This window comes from Salmo salar, chromosome 04, assembly GCF_965601325.2.
Source record: "Salmo salar chromosome 04, fSalSal1, whole genome shotgun sequence".
NCBI lineage: Eukaryota > Metazoa > Chordata > Actinopteri > Salmoniformes > Salmonidae > Salmo > Salmo salar.
The window spans coordinates 95061607-95079106 of record NC_138294.1 but is presented as its reverse complement, the minus strand read 5'-3'; the positions used below and the strand labels follow the sequence as shown (position 1 = coordinate 95079106).

Genomic DNA, 17500 nt, shown 5'->3' with positions numbered 1-17500 from the left:
TCAAAGTCAGTGGCAAGTCGTTAGTAAAAATTTAAAAAAGTAAGGGCCCTAAACAGCTACCCTGGGGAACTCCTGATTCTAACTGAATTATATTTGATAGGCTTCCATTAAAGAACACCCTCTGTGTTCTGTTAGACAAGTAACTCTTTATCCACATTATAGCAGGGGGTGTAAAGCCATAACACATATGTCTTTCCAGCAGCAGACTATGATCAATAATGTCAAAAGCTGCACTGAAGTCTAGCAAGACAGCCCCCACAATTATTTTATCATCAATTTCTCTCAGCCAATCATCAGTCATTTGTGTAAGTGCTGTGCTTGTTGAGCATCTGGCCAGCGGGGTGGTGGCACTGGAATCCTCATCTCTCCCAAGTGGACATTCTCTCTTTCTCCCCTGACCCATCTGTCTATCTCCTCATTTGAATTCCATGCTGTCACAGTTACCAACCCTTTCAAGCTTAACATCCTTATCATTTATCGCCCTCCAGGTTCCCTTGGAGAGTTCATCAATGAGCTTGACGTCTTGATAAGTTCCTTTCCTGAGGATGGCTCACCTCTCACAGTTCTGGGTGACTTTAACCTCCCCACGTCTACCTTTGACTCATTCCTCTCTGCCTCCTTCTTTCCACTCCTCTCCTCTTTTGACCTCACCCTCTCACCTTCCCCCCCTACTCACAAGGCAGGCAATACGCTTGACCTCATCTTTACTAGATGGTGTTCGTCCACTAATCTCATTGCAACTCCCCTCCAAGTCTCCGACCACTACCTTGTATCCTTTTCCCTCTCGCTCTCCTCCAACACTTCTCACTCTGCCCCTACTCGGATGGTATTGCGCCGTCCCAACCTTCGCTCTCTCTCTCCCGCTACTCTCTCCTCTTCCATCCTATCATCTCTTCCCTCTGCTCAAACCTTCTCCAACCTATCTCCTGATTCTGCCTCCTCAACCCTCCTCTCCTCCCTTTCTGCATCCTTTGATTTCCTCTGTCCCCTATCCTCCAGGCCGGCTCGGTCCTCCCCTCCTGCTCCGTGGCTCGACGACTCATTGCGAGCTCACAGAACAGGGCTCCGGGCAGCCGAGCGGAAATGGAGAAAAACCCGCCTCCCTGCGGACCTGGCATCCTTTCACTCCCTCCTCTCTACATTTTCCTCTTCTGTCTCTGCTGCTAAAGCCACTATCTACCACTCTAAATTCCAAGCATCTGCCTCTAACCCTAGGAAGCTCTTTGCCATCTTCTCCTCCCTCCTGAATCCTCCTCTGGTCATTCAACTGAGACTGCTCTTCTCTGTGTCACGGAGGCTCTCCGCACTGCTAAAGCTAACTCTCTCTCCTCTGCTCTCGTCCTCCTAGACCTATCTGCTGCCTTTGATACGGTGAACCATCAGATCCTCCTCTCCACCCTCTCCGAGTTGGGCATCTCCGGCGCGGCCCACGCTTGGATTGCGTCCTACCTGACAGGTCGCTCCTACCAGGTGGCGTGGCGAGAATCTGTCTCCGCACCACGTTCTCTCACCACTGGTGTCCCCCAGGGCTCTGTTCTAGGCCCTCTCCTATTCTCGCTATACACCAAGTCACTTGGCTCTGTCATATCCTCACATGGTCTCTCCTACCATTGCTATGCAGACGACACACAATTAATCTTCTCCTTTCCCCCTTCTGATAACCAGGTGGCGAATCGCATCTCTGCATGTCTGGCAGACATATCAGTGTGGATGACGGATCACCACCTCAAGCTGAACCTCGGCAAGACGGTGCTGCTCTTCCTCCCGGGGAAGGACTGCCCGCTCCATGATCTCGCCATCACGGTTGACAACTCCATTGTGTCCTCCTCCCAGAGTGCTAAGAACCTTGGAGTGACCCTGGACAACACACTTTCGTTCTCTACTAACATCAAGGCGGTGACCCGATCCTGTAGGTTCATGCTCTACAACATTCGCAGAGTACGACCCTGCCTCACACAGGAAGCGGCGCAGGTCCTAATCCAGGCACTTGTCATCTCCCGTCTGGATTACTGCAACTCGCTGTTGGCTGGGCTCCCTGCCTGTGCCATTAAACCCCTACAACTCATCCAGAACGCCGCAGCCCGTCTGGTGTTCAACCTTCCCAAGTTCTCTCACGTCACCCCGCTCCTCCGCTCTCTCCACTGGCTTCCTGTTGAAGCTCGCATCCGCAACAAGACCATGGTGCTTGCCTACGGAGCTGTGAAGGGAACGGCACCTCCGTACCTTCAGGCTCTGATCAGGCCCTACACCCAAACAAGGGCACTGCGTTCATCCACCTCTGGCCTGCTCGCCTCCCTACCTCTGAGGAAGGACAGTTCCCGCTCAGCCCAGTCAAAACTGTTCGCTGCTCTGGCACCCCAATGGTGGAACAAGCTCCCTCACGACACCAGGACAGCGGAGTCAATCACCACCTTCCGGAGACACCTGAAACCCCACCTCTTTAAGGAATACCTAGGATAGGATAAAGTAATCCTTCTAACCCCCCCCCCCCCCTAAAGATTTAGATGCACTATTGTAAAGTGGTTGTTCCACTGGATATCATAAGGTGAATCCACCAATTTGTAAGTCGCTCTGGATAAGAGCGTCTGCTAAATGACTTAAATGTAATGTAAATGTAAATGTTGAATGTCCTTCCCTATAAGCGTGCTGAAATTCTGTTGTCAATTTGTGTCACGTCCTGACCAGTATAAGGGGTCATTTGTCATTGTAGTACGGTCAGGGCGTGGCAGAGGGTGTTGTTTCTGTGTGCTTTGGGGTTTGGTTTATTTAGAGGGGATTTGTTCTAGTTTTCATTTTCTTTGTTCGTTTTCTATGTTGTGGCCAAATATGGTTTCCAATCAGAGGCAGGTGTCTTTCGTTGTCTCTGATTGGAAGCCATACTTAGGCAGTCCTTTTTTCCTTTGGGTTTTGTGGGTGGTTATTTTCCATTTAGTTGTTGTACCTGACGGAACTGTTGGTCGTTTTGTTATTTTGTTTAAGTGTTCTCAGTAAATAAATTAAGAACGAGCACTATACCCGCTGCGCCTTGGTCTAATCCTTCCGACGCCTATGAGAATTTGTTTACTGTGAAATAGCATTGTATCTGGTCAAACACTGTTTTTTCCAGAAGTTTACTAAGGGTTGGTAACAGGCTGATTGGTCGGCTATTTGAGTCAGTAAAGGGGGCTTTACTATTCTTGGGTAGAGGAATGACTTTAGCTTCCCTCCAGGTCTGAGGGAACACGCTCTCTAGTAGAAAATAAATTGAAGACGTGGCAAATAGGAGTGGCAATATCATCTGCTATTTTCCTCAGTAATTTTTCATCTAGATTGTCAGACCCTGTCGGCTTGTCAATGTTTGGAAAAGTACAATTCCTGTCTTTCATAATTTGGTTAGATATTCTTGGATGTGTGGTGTCAGTGTTTGTTTCTGGCATGTCATCCCTAAGTTTGCTTATCCTGCCAAGTATTTTGCAATATCAGGGGATTTGTGATGAATGAGCCATCTGATTCAATAAATGAAGTAGCCGAGTTGGCTTTTTCCCCCAAGATTTAATTTCAGGTGCCCGAAAGCTTTTTACTATCATTCTTTATATAATTTATCTTTGATTCATAGTGTAGTTTATTTTTATTTAGTTTAGTCACGATTTCTTAATTTGCAGTACGTTTGCCAATCAGCTGGGCTGCCAGACTGAATTGCCGTACCTTTTGCCTCATCCCTCTCATCCATACAATTTTTCAATTCCTCATCAATCCAAGGGGATTTAACAGTGGAGGTGGAGATAGAGATAGTGGTAGAGACATAGGTACAGGTAGACACAGAGGTAGAGAGAAAGACAGACAGAGATAGAGGTTGAGATAGAGGTAGAAATGTTCAGGTAGAGGTAGAGAGAGGTAGAAATAGAGGTACTTATAGAGGTACAGATGGAGATAGAGGTAGAGATGTAGAGGTAGAGATCGAGGTAGAGATGTTGAGGTAGAGGTACAGATAGAGATAGAGGTTGAGATAGAGATGTTGAGTTAGAGGTAAAGATAGAGATATAGGTAGAGATGTTGAGGTAGAGATAGAGGTTGAGATAGAGGTAGATGTGTTGAGGTAGAGATGTTGAGGTAGAGGTACAGATAGAGATAGAGGTTGAGGTAGAGATGTAGAGATTGAGGTAGAGATGTTGAGGTTGAGGTAGAGATGTTGAGGTAGAGGACGAGATAGAGGTAGAGATAGAGGTAGAGATAGAAGTACAGATAGAGGTACAGATAGAGATAGAGGTTGAGATGTTGAGGTAGATGGAGGTAGAGATAGAGGTTGAGATGTTGAGATAGAGACAGAAGTATAGATAGAGGTGAGTAGGAGGTATAGAGATATAGATAGTGGTAGAGATAGATGTTGTGGTAGAGGTAGAGGTAGATTTAGAGATAGAGGTCAGGATAGACGTAGTTGTCGAGGTAGAGGTAGAATACCTAGTATCCTGAGCTTAGCAGCGAACATTAAAGCGATGCCGACCGGAAGGCCAATGCAATAGTACGAGACCAGGTTAGACAGCGCAGCTATCTTCTGTTTACCTGCTCCAACCAGGATACCTGAACAAACACACTACACACACACACACACACACACACACACACACACACACACACACACACACACACACACACACACACACACACACACACCACACACCACACACCACACACACACACACAAAAACTGGTTAGACTCAACAGTACAGATAACTGTATGAATGTGTAGAGACCCAGGTACTCACCAGTAGATATAACTGTATGAATGTGTAGAGACCCAGGTACTCACCAGTAAAGGTACTCACCAGTGAAGGTACTCACCAGTAAAGGTACTCACCAGTAGAGCATCAAAGAACTGTATGAAGGTGTAGAGCCCCAGGTACTCACCAGTAAAGGTACTCACCAGTGAAGGTACTCACCAGTAAAGGTACTCACCAGTAGAGCATCAAAGAACTGTATGAACGTGTAGAGCCCCAGGTACTCACCAGTAAAGGTACTCACCAGTAGAGCATCAAAGAACTGTATGAAGGTGTAGAGACCCAGGTACTCACCAGTAAAGGTACTCACCAGTAGAGCATCAAAGAACTGTATGAAGGTGTAGAGCCCCAGGTACTCACCAGTAGATATAACTGTATGAATGTGTAGAGATCCAGGTACTCACCAGTAAAGGTACTCACCAGTAGAGCATCAAATAACTGTATGAAGGTGTAGAGCACCAGGTACTCACCAGTAGATATAACTGTATGAATGTGTAGAGATCCAGGTACTCACCAGTAAAGGTACTCACCAGTGAAGGTACTCACCAGTAAAGGTACTCACCAGTAGAGCATCACAGAACTGTATGAAGGTGTAGAGCCCCAGGTACTCACCAGTAAAGATACTCACCAGTAGAGCATCAAAGAACTGTATAAAGGTGTAGAGCCCCAGGTACTCACCAGTAAAGGTACTCACCAGTAGAGCATCAAAGAACTGTATAATGGTGTAGAGCCCCAGGTACTCACCAGTAGATATAACTGTATAAAGGTGTAGAGCCCCAGGTACTCACCAGTAAAGGTACTCACCAGTAGAGCATCAAAGAACTGTATGAAGGTGTAGAGCCCCAGGTTCACTGATACATTGTCCACTATAGCTCTGGAGAGGACAGGACAGGACAGGACTCAGGAGGAGGACTATTAACTACTGAGAGATCACTTAGGTCCTGTCTACACTTGACACTTGCATGCAACTTCAGCTATCAGAACATGAAGATCACATTGAAAAGACGGGTCAAAAGTCACTTTGTGGTCTGATTGTGTTCAGATCTGCTGTCCACTTCAGAAGCTGGTCGGGGATGCGATGTCTGCAGATTCCTTCTCAGCCTGGACATAATCAGGCTACCAAAAGCACATACAGTGGGTGACTCATCAGCAGTCCTCCCACAAGTCTCCAGAAAACGTGTGTTTTCAATCAAATTCAATCAAATGTATTTTTTAAAAGCCCTTCTTACATCAGCTGATGTCACAAAGTGCTGTACTGAAACCCAGCCTAAAACCCCCCAAAACAGCAAGCAATGCAGATGTAGAAGCACGGTGGCTAGGAAAAACTCCCTAGAAAGGTGAGAACCTAGGAAAAACTCCCTAGAAGGCAGGAACCTAGGAAAAACTCCCTAGAAGGCAGGAACCTAGGAAAAACTCCCTCGAAGGCAGGAACCTAGGAAAAACTCCCTAGAAGGCAGGAACCTAGAAAAAACTCCCTAGAAGGCAGGAACCTAGGAAAAACTCCCTAGAAGGCAGGAACCTAGGAAAAACTCCCTAGAATGGCTGAAAGGACCGAGTGGAACCATTTCATTCTAACTTTGGAGAAAATACATTATAGCGTGTGAGGAACTTTGGGAAACGATATTTAGTTTATACTAATCCAATTGCTCAGAAAATGAGATTTTGTTTAATAAGTAATATAAAAAATATATATAAAAACGGTAGGGGTCAAAATGACTGACACCGTTGATTTTTAAATACCTTTGAAATACTTCACCTTGCGAAGATACTGAGACTATTTCTAAAATAAATGTATGAGTTGGAGGGGGATCTTAGACTCCAACACAGTCCTTCCATATCCTTTATATTAGCTTATATTAGCTTAGCTTTCGAATAGGTTTCAAGGCCGTAGATTATTAACCATTTCTTTGTGGGTTTTGCTGTGTGTTTGGGTATTGACTTGCTGAAAGATGCACTTACGGCCATGTTTCAGCCTCCTGGCAGAGGCAACCAAATGTTTGGCTAAAATGTCCTGGTACCGGGTAACGCTCGTGATGTCATTGACCTAAACAGAACCAGCGGAAACAAAATAGGATCGGACCTTTTAAAAAAAAACGTTTTTGCCTAAAATGAAATACCCAAATTCAATTGCCTCCAGCTCAGGACCTGAGGATATGCATATTCTTGATACCATTTGAAAAGGATATACTTTGAAGTTTGTGGTATTGTGAAAGTAATATAACACATTAGATCTGGTAAAAGATAATACAAAGAAAGAAAACATGATTTTATTTTAATCCATTATCTTTGAAATGCAAGAGAAAGTCCACAATGTATTATTGCAATTTAGATTTTGGCCACTAGATGGTAGCAGCGTATATGGAAAGTTTTAGAGCATGGTATTCTTTCACTGTAAAAGCTGCTGTAAATCCGTATTTTTTTTAACAACTGCATTGTTGATTGGGGGCTTGTAAGTAAGCATTTCACTGTAAGGTGACTGTTGTATTCCAATACCTGTTGTATTCGGCGCACGTTTGGAAAATTCCAGGAATTTACATAATGACATGAAAATACACACACACACAAACACATACTACACACACTACACACACTACATTCACCTACACACATATAACATGCACGTACTTTCACATTAACCACACACGCTGCTGTTACTGTCTAACATCTATCCTTTACCCCTATCTACAGTATACTGCTGCTACTGTCTATTATCTATCCTTTACCCCTACCTACAGTATACTGCTGTTACTGTCTATTACCTATCCTTTACCCCTACCTACAGTATACTGCTGCTACTGTCTATTATCTATCCTGTACCCCTACCTACAGTATACTGCTGTTACTGTCTATTATCTATCCTTTACCCCTACCTACAGTATACTGCTGCTACTGTCTATTATCTATCCTTTACCCCTACCTACAGTATACTGCTGTTACTGTCTATTACCTATCCTTTACCCCTACCTACAGCATACTGCTGTTACTGTCTATTATCTATCCTTTACCCCTACCTACAGTATACTGCTGCTACTGTCTATTATCTATCCTTTACCCCTACCTACAGTATACTGCTGTTACTGTCTATTATCTATCCTTTACCCCTACCTACAGTATACTGCTGTTACTGTCTATTATCAATCCTTTACCCCTACCTACAGTATACTGCTGCTACTGTCTATTATCTATCCTTTACCCCTACCTACAGTATACTGCTGTTACTGTCTATTATCTATCCTTTACCCCTACCTACAGTATACTGCTGTTACTGTCTATTATCTATCCTTTACCCCTACCTACAGTATACTGCTGTTACTGTCTATTATCTATCCTTTACCCCTACCTACAGTATACTGCTGTTACTGTCTATTATCTATCCTGTACCCCTACCTACAGTATACTGCTGTTACTGTCTATTATCTATCCTTTACCCCTACCTACAGTATACTGCTGCTACTGTCTATTATCTATCCTTTACCCCTACCTACAGTATACTGCTGTTACTGTCTATTATCTATCCTTTACCCCTACCTACAGTATACTGCTGTTACTGTCTATTATCTATCCTTTACCACTACCTACAGTATACTGCTGTTACTGTCTATTATCTATCCTTTACCCCTACCTACAGTATACTGCTGCTACTGTCTATTATCTATCCTTTACCCCTACCTACAGTATACTGCTGTTACTGTCTACTATCTATCCTTTACCCCTACCTACAGTATACTGCTGTTACTGTCTATTATCTATCCTTTACCACTACCTACAGTATACTGCTGTTACTGTCTATTATCTATCCTTTACCCCTACCTACAGTATACTGCTGTTACTGTCTATTATCTATCCTTTACCCCTACCTACAGTATACTGCTGTTACTGTCTATTATCTATCCATTACACCCTACCTACAGTATACCTGTCCGTGATTAACTCCATTACCCCGTAGCTCTTCACATCCACATATTCCTCCTGTCATTATTTACATATTGTTTTATTTTCTCTCTCTCTCTCTGCATTGAAGGGCTGTTTGTTTACACCTGTTATTTACCAATCATGTGATTAATAACATTTGATTTGAAAACAATATAATTTCCCTATTTTTTTGGTGCATACAAATATAGCTAAGTACTTGAATTCTATAATTTATAGTAATCATTTTTGCTCATCATTCTCAAGGGTTTCAATCATTTCAGACCACACTGTCTATTAATAATAAATGATATATTGTCTAACACTCACTGGTCTGAGGTGAAGATATAGCCTAACACATGCCTGGAGCTACCGATGGCAATACCCTGGAACACAGCCAGCACTCCTGCAGCACAAACAACATATACAATTAGATTAATATTATTTACAACAATATATAAAACAATATACAGTATCCAGTCAAAGGTTTGGACACACAAGTTTTTTAATATTTATTTTTTTAACTATTTTCTACATTGTGGAATACTAATGAAGACATTAAATAACACATATAGAATCATTTAGTAACCAAAAAAAGTGTTAAACAAATAAAAAATATATTTTAGATTTTAGATTCTTCAAAGTATCCAGTCAAAGGTTTGGACACACAAGTTTTTAAATATTTTTTTTTTTTAACTATTTTGCCTTGATGACAGCTTTGCACACTCTTGGCATTCCTTCAACCAGCTTCATGAGGTAGTCACTTGGAATGCATTTCAATTAACCTGTCTGGGCTAGGGGGCAGTATTTTCACGGCCGGATAAAAAACGTACCCGATTTAAACTGGTTACTACTCTTGCCCAGAAACGAGAATATGCATATTATTAGTAGATTTGGATAGAAAACACTCTGAGGTTTCTAAAACTGTTTGAATGGTGTCTGTGAGTATAACAGAAATCATATGGCAGGCAAAAACCTGAGAAAATTCCAAGCAGGAAGTGGCCTGTCTGAGAATTTGTAGTTCTTCTTTTGATTCTCTATCGAAACTACTGTATCTGTGGGGTTATGTAGCAATTTCTAAGGCTTCCATTGGCTCTCTAAAGCCTTCAGAAAGCGGATTGAGGCGTCTCCTGTCTCTGGGCAGAGTATAGTAGCTCAGTTTGTCAGTGGTCTGCCTGGGGACAAAGAGGTTGGATATGCGCGTTCACGCGAGCACGCTGTTTTTTCTTTTCCTCTTTGAATGAATACACTATTGTCCGGTTGGAATATTATCGCTATTTTACGAGAAAAATACCATAAAAATTGATTTTAAACAGCGTTTGACATGCTTCTAAGTACGGTAATGGAACATTTTGAATTTTTTTGTCTCGAAATGCGCTCGAGCGTTACCCTTTGGATAGTGACCTGAACGCACGAACAAAACGGAGGTATTTGGACATAACTATGGATTATTTGGAACAAAAACAACATTTCTTGTGGAAGTAGCAGTCCTGGGAGTGCATTCTGACGAAGATCAGCAAAGGTAATACAATTTTCTAATACTAATTCTGAGTTTAGTGTGCTCGAACTTGGCGGGTGTCTGAATAGCTCACCGTGATGGCTCAGCTATGTACTCAGAATATTGCAAAATGTGCTTTCGCCAAAAAGCTATTTTAAAATCTGACATAGCGATTGCATAAAGGAGTTCTGTATCTATAATTCTTAAAATAATTGTTATGTATTTTGTCAACGTTTATGATGAGTAATTTAGTAAATTCACCGGCGGTTTCGGTGGGAATACATTTTCTGAACATCACACGCCAATGTAAAAAGCTGTTTTTTGATATAAATATGAACTTGATTGAACAAAACATGCATGTATTGCATAACATCATGCCCTCTGAGTGTCATCTGATGAAGATCATCAAAGGTTAGTGCTTCATTTAGCTGTGTTTTGGGTTTTTTGTGACATATATGCTTGCTTGGAAAATGGCTGTGTGATTATTTTTGGCTATGTACTCTCCTAACATAATCTAATGTTTTGCTTTCGCTGTAAAGCCTTTTTGAAATCGGACAATGTGGTTAGATTAACGAGAGTCTTATCTTTAAAATGGTGTAAAACAGTTGATTGTTTGAGAAAATTGAATTGTGGTATTTTAGCTGGTTTTGTATTTCGCTGTTGGCTGTATTTATTCTGAGCTGTGCTTCAATAGGTTGGTCGTAGATGGAAGACCGTGTTGCCCAACAGAGATCTCCCTTGTCCTTTGAAGAATATGTCTTGTGGTAGAACAGATTCTTTGTAGTACCGTCATCGTGTGGTAGAACAGATACTTTGTCCGTCCTTTCCTACCCCACGTTTACAGCTGCTGCTGCTAACTCAACGGCTAGGATGTAGGACTTCTTTTAGTGAATAAGAGTTCAAATTGTTGTATGTTTGAAAAATTGAAATGATTGCATTTTTGAGTTTTTTTGTATTTCGCGCCACGCTGTTCCACCGGCTATTGAATAGCCCATAGAGGTTAACAGGTGCTAAAAGTCAATATGTGCAATTTCTTTATTTCTTAATGCATTTGAGCCAATCAGTTGTGTTGTGACAAGGTAGAGGTGGTGTACAGAAGACAGCCCTATTTGATAAAAGACAAAGTCCATATTATGGCAAGAACAGCTCAAATAAGCAAAGAGAAACGACAGTCCATCATTACTTTAAGACATGAAGGTCAGTCAATACGAAAACTGTTTGTGCTGGGGACAATACAAGGCCACTTTAAAATGTGCAGTTTTGTCACACAAGACATTGCCACAGATGTCTCTAGATTTGAGGGAGTGTGTAATTGACATACTGACTGCAGGAATGTCCACCAGAGCTTTTGCCAGAGAATTTAATATTAATTTCTCTACCATAAGCCACTTCCAAAGTTGTTTTAGAGAAGTTGTTAGTACGTCCATGTTTCAGCGTGATAATGCACAGTCCCATGTCGCAAGGATCTGTACACAATTCCTGGAAGCTGAAAATGTCCCAGTTCTTCCATGGTCTGCATACTGAGCAGACATTTCACTCATTGAGCATGTTTGGGATGCTCTGGATCGACGTGTATACGACAGCGTGTTCCAGTTCCCGCCAATATTTGCTTCTAACAGTTACCAAGAATTAGAACAGGTCATGGTAGAAATAGTTTTAGTTACTCAGCTCCGTGACCCTGGAATTCTCTCCTGAACATTTATTAAATTTGATGATCTAGTCATGTTGGAGGAGTTTAAATACTTGATCGATGTGTATATAATAGAAGATGTCTTTAGTCATGACATTTGTGTTTTTTTTATGTAATATGTAATTGTTGTACTGTATGTGTGTCTAAAGTTTTGTTTAATCTTGTTAGTGTATGTAAATTGTTTTGTCTGAAACTTTGTTCCCCTTTGTTGCTTTTGGACCAGGTCTCTCTTGAAAAAGAGATGGTATCTCAATGAGAAAAACCTAAATAAATAAAGGTAATAAAAAAGTAATAATAATATCCAGCAACTTAACAATATAATGCTAAGCATGTTTTTACCTGAGAGCACCAGGGCTACTTTGCAGGTGAGTAGAGCCCTGGAAGTGTCTCCTGCTCCCAGAGCGTTCCCTACCCGCACACAGGCAGCGGCATGGACACCTAGAGGGAACTGGACAAGGACCCCACAGTTAGTTGTGGGGTGTAGTGAATGGGGGAGAAGGTGATCTTGGAGTTCAGAGTGATTAAGGGGTGAGGAGAGTTATGGGGAAGAGGTAACTAGGTAGGTGTGTGTTTCTCACCATGTAGGTAATGGCTCCTATCTCCAACAACACATGCTGTGCTGCAAGATCCACCTCTCCAAGCATACCTAGAGAGAGAGAGAGAGAGAGAGAGAGAGAGAGAGAGAGAGAGAGAGAGAGAGACAGAAAGAGAGAGAGAGAGAGAGAGACAGAGAGAGAGAGAGAAAAAGAGAGAGAGAGAGAGAGAGAGAGAGAGAGAGAGAGAGAGAGAAAAAATAGGGTTCTTCGCCTGTCCCCATTGGGAGAACCCTTGTTGCTTCCATGTAGAACCCTTTTGGACCCCATATAGAACCCTTTGTGGAAAGGGTTCAACATGGAACTCAAAAGGGTTCTACCTGGAACCAAAAAGGGTTCTCCCAATGGGGACAGGCGAAGAACCCTATTAATGCATACATTTCGTACATTTCATTTTTTGTACTGGCCCCCCGTGGGAATCAAACCCACAACCCTGGCGTTGCACACACCATGCTGGCATTGCAAACACCATGCTCTACCAACTGAGCCACAGGGAAGACCATTAACCCTGTAACCACACGGAATACGGAATTAACCCTGTATGAATGTATAAAAAATAGATGTTCTTATGGCCTCCTGGGTGGTGCAGTGGTCTAAGGCACTGCATCACAGTGCCACCAGAGATCCTAGGTTTGAGTCCAGGCTCTATCTCAGTGGTCTAAGGCACTGCATCACAGTGCTAGCTGTGCCACCAGAGATTCTGGGTTCGAGTCCAGGCTCTGTCGTAGCCGGCCGCGATCGGGAGACTCATGGGGCGGCGTACAATCGGCACAGCATCGTCCGGGTTAGGGGAGGGTTTGGCCGGCAGGGATATCCTAGCGACTCCTGCGGCGGGCCGGGCGTAGTGCACGCTGACACGGTCGACAGGTGTACGGTGTTTCCTCCGACACATTGGGTGCGGCTGGCTTCCGGGTTGGATGTGTGAAGAAGCAGTGCAGCTTGGTTGGGGTCGTGTTTCAGAGGACGCACTGCTCTCGACCTTCGCCTCTCCCGATACCGTTGGTCGGATGGTTATGAATTCCTATTAAGTAAGTACAATTGTCGACACACACACACACACACACATACACACACACACTCAGACTGACCAGCGAGGAAGCCTCCTATCTCCCAGACCCACCACTCGAAGCAGACCATCAGGGTACTGGGGATGGCCAGCTGCATGTAGGAACCCCACTCCTGGAGAGCCTCACTGGACCAGCCTGGAGAAGCACCCACACATCAGTCATCGCAATTTAAAAATAAAAATTATAATAATATCTATAGACGTCAATAACCACATTTGGCCAGCAGAGGGAGTATGTGTCTGACCTGTCCATGTGTTCTTGTGGAGTCCTCTCCAACAGATATACAAGTAGAGGAGCAGACAGATGGTGATCTGAGACAGGCTGTTCGCTATAGCAGAGCCTCTACACAACACAACAACACAGACACAGGATCAATAAACACACACACACACACAGAAATTATACATAACAACACATTTACAGTAATTGAGAGGAGGAAGGGTATGAAGAGAGAAGGAGGAAGGGGTGGAAGAGAAGGAGGAGGGGAGGAAGAGCAGGAGGAGGGGAGAGAAGGAGGAGAGGAGAGAAGGAGGAAGGGGAGGAAGAAAAGAAGGAGGGGAGAGAAGGAGGAGGGGAGAGAAGGAGGAGAGGAGGAAGAGCAGGAGGAGGGGAGAGAAGGAGGAAGGGGTGGAAGAGAAGGAGGAGAGGAGGAAGAGAAGAAGGAGGGGAGAGAAGGGGGAAGGAAGAGAAGGGGAGAGAAGGTGGAAGGGGAGAGGAGGAGGAGGAGAGAGAAGGGGGAGGGGAGAGAAGGGGGAGGGGAGAGAAGGGGGAGGGGAGAGAAGGGGAGAGAAGGAGGAGAGAACAGGGAGGGGAGAGAAGGAGGAGGAGAGGAGGAAGAGAAGGAGGAGGGGGAAAAGAGAAGGAGGAGGAGGGAAGAAGAGGAAAGGAGCAGGAGAGGAAGAAGAAGAGGATAGGAGCAGGAGAGGAGAGGAAGAAGTGGATAGGAGCAGGAGAGGAAGAAGAGGATAGGAGCAGGAAGAGAAGGAGAGGAAGAAGAGGATAGGAGAAGAGGATAGGAGCAGGAGAGGAAGAAGAGGATAGGAGCAGGAGAGGAAGAAGAGGATAGGAGCAGGAGAGGAAGAAGAGGATAGGAGAAGAGGATAGGAGCAGGAGAGGAAGAAGAGGATAGGAGCAGGAGAGGAAGAAGAGGATAGGAGCAGGAGAGGAAGAAGAGGATAGGAGCAGGAGAGGAAGAAGAGGGTAGGAGCAGGAGAGGAAGAAGAGGATAGGAGAAGAGGATAGGAGCAGGAGAGGAAGAAGCGGATAGGAGAAGGACAGGAGATTAGGATAGGAGCAGGAGAGGAAGAAGAGGATAGAAGAAGGAGAGGAAGCTAGGGCAGTACATGACTCCCATCTCCAGGCTGATGATCAGGATGTAGTTCACAGCCAGGTTAATGAGGTTAGCTGCTGCTGCTGTGTACATCTGAGGTAGGATGATCCCCTGGGAAAGACAGTTAAATCAAATCCATTTTTATTTGTTATATGCACCGAATTCAACAGCTGTAGAACTTAGAGTGAAATGCTTACTTACAAGCCCTTTTAACCAACAATGCAGTTTTAAGAAAAATAAGAGGGGACAATGCAAATAGTTCAGGTAGCCATTTGATTAGCTGTTCAGGAGTCTTATGGTTTGTGGGTAGAAGCTGTTAATAAGAAGCCTTTTTGTCCTAGACTTGGCGCTCCGGTACTGCTTGCCATGCGGTAGCAGAGAGAACAGTCTATGACTAGAGTGGCTGGAGTCTTTGACCATTTTTAGGGCCTTCCTCTGACACCGCCTGGTGTAGAGGTCTTAGATGTCAGGAAGCTTTGCCCCTTTGTACCCTCTGTAGTGCCTTGCAGTCGGAGACCAAGCAGTTTCCATACCAGGCAGTGATGCAACCAGTCAGGATGCTCTCGGTGGTGCAGCTGTAGAGCCTGAGGACCCATGCCAAATCTTTTCAGTCTCCTGAGGGGGAATAGGTTTTGTCGTTCCCTCTTCATGACTGTCTTGGGTGTGTTTGGACCATGATAGTTTGTTGGAACTTGAAGCTCTCAACCTGCTCTACTATGGGTGGGGACTGAGGAGGCCCCTGTGTTGAGGATCAGCATTTTACATTTACATTTAAGTCATTTAGCAGACGCTCTTATCCAGAGCGACTTACAAATTGGTGCATTCACCTAATGATATCCAGTGGCCCAACCACTTTACAATAGTGCATCTAAATCTTTTTAGGGGGGGGGGGGGAGGTTAGAAGGATTACTTTATCCTATCCCAGGTATTCCTTAAAGAGGTGGGGTTTCAGGTGTCTCCGGAAGGTGGTGATTGACTCCGCTGTCCTGGCATAGCAGATGTGTTGTTACCTACCCTTACCACCTGGGGGCAGCCCGTCAGGAAGTCCAGGATCCAGTTGCAGAGGGAAGTGTTTAGTCCCAGGGTCCTTAGCTTAGTGATGAGCTTTGAGTGCAGTATGGTGTTGAACGCTGAGCTTTAGTCAATGAATAGCAAATTGGAGTGGGTCTAGGGTTTCTGGGATAATGGTGTTGATGTGAGCCATGACCAGCCTTTCAAAGCACTTCATGGCTACAGATGTGAGTGCTACGGGTCTGTAGTCATTTAGGCAGGTTACCTTAGTGTTCTTGGGCACAGGGACTATGGTGGTCTGCTTAAAACATGTTGGTATTACAGACTCAGTCAGGGAGACGTTGAAAATGTCAGTGAAGACACTTGCCAATTGGTCAGCACATGCCTGGAGTACATGTCCTGGTAATCTGTCTGGCCCCGCGGCCTTGTGAATGTTGACCTGTTTAAAGGTCTTACTGACATCAGCTACGGAGAGCGTGATCACACAGTCGTCCGGAACAGCTGATGCTCTCATGCATGCTTCAGTGTTGCTTGCCTCGAAGCGAGCATAGAAGTAATTTAGCTCATCTGGTAGGCTCGTGTAACTGGGCAGCTCGCGGCTGTGCTTCCCTTTGCAGTCTGTAATAGTTTGCAAGCCCTGCCACATCCGACGAGCGTCGGAGCCGGTGTAGTAGGATTCCATTTTATTCCTGTTTTGACACTTTGCCTGTTTAATTGTTCGTCGGAGGGCGTAGCGAGATTTCTTATAAGCGTCCGGGTTAGAGTCCCGCTTCTTGAAAGCTCTACCCTTTAACCTCTTGGGGCTAGGTGGGACGCTAGCGTGCCACCCGTGGTGCACTCCATCAACAGCAGGTGCATTTCAAGAGCGGCAAATTTGAATCCAAATAAATGTCAAAATTCAAATTTATCAAAAATACAACTATGTTACACCATTTGAAAGATAAACATCTCCTTAATCTAACCACGTTTTACGATTTCAAAAAGGTTTTACGGCGAAAGCATAAATTTAGAGTATGTTAGGACAGTACATTTACAAGAGTTGTGTGTAATGTTTTGTCAAGTCAAAGACAGGGTCACCAAAACCATAAAACCAGCTAAAATGATACACTAACCTTTTACAATCTCCATCAGATGACACTCCTAGGACATTATGTTAGACAATGCATGCATTTTTAGTTCTATCAAGTTGATATTTATATCCAAAAACAGCGTTTTACTATGGCATTGATGTTGAGGAAATCGTTTCCCTCCAATAACCGGCAGTCAAGTCAGCGTCACAAATTAAATAATTAAAATTAGAAAACATTGGTAAAATATTATATTGTCATTTAAAGAATTATAGATTTACATCTTTTGAACGCAATCAACTTGCCAGATTTAAAAATAACCTTACTGGGAAATCACACTTTGCAATAATCTGAGCACTGCGCCCAGAAAAATACGCGTTGCGATACAGACTAGACGTCATGTTGGGGAGATCTAAAATCGAAAATACTATGTAAATAATCCATTACCTTTGATTCTCTTCATCAGATGTCACTTCCAGGTATCACAGGTCCATAACGAATGTAGTTTTGTTCAAAAAAGCTCATCATTTATGTCCAAAAATCTCTGTCTCGTTAGCACATGATGTAAGCCAGCCGGACTT

At 43.8% G+C, this 17500-nt stretch overlaps 1 protein-coding gene across 3 annotated transcripts in view; it reads right to left on the bottom strand.

Moving 5' to 3' along the window:
* The window catches only part of slc47a1 (solute carrier family 47 member 1), a 37141-nt gene that overhangs the window by 5944 nt on the left and 13697 nt on the right, over window positions 1-17500 (bottom strand). For all 3 annotated transcript variants that reach the window (NM_001141764.1, XM_082973766.1, XM_082973767.1), the window contains exons 7-14: window positions 14855-14952; window positions 13756-13853; window positions 13533-13646; window positions 12430-12497; window positions 12191-12299; window positions 8994-9069; window positions 5559-5628; window positions 4438-4570 (exon numbers count right to left, since the gene is read on the bottom strand). In NM_001141764.1, coding sequence (NP_001135236.1) covers window positions 4438-4570; window positions 5559-5628; window positions 8994-9069; window positions 12191-12299; window positions 12430-12497; window positions 13533-13646; window positions 13756-13853; window positions 14855-14952 — 766 coding nt within the window. The remainder of the gene's footprint in view (window positions 1-4437; window positions 4571-5558; window positions 5629-8993; window positions 9070-12190; window positions 12300-12429; window positions 12498-13532; window positions 13647-13755; window positions 13854-14854; window positions 14953-17500) is intronic.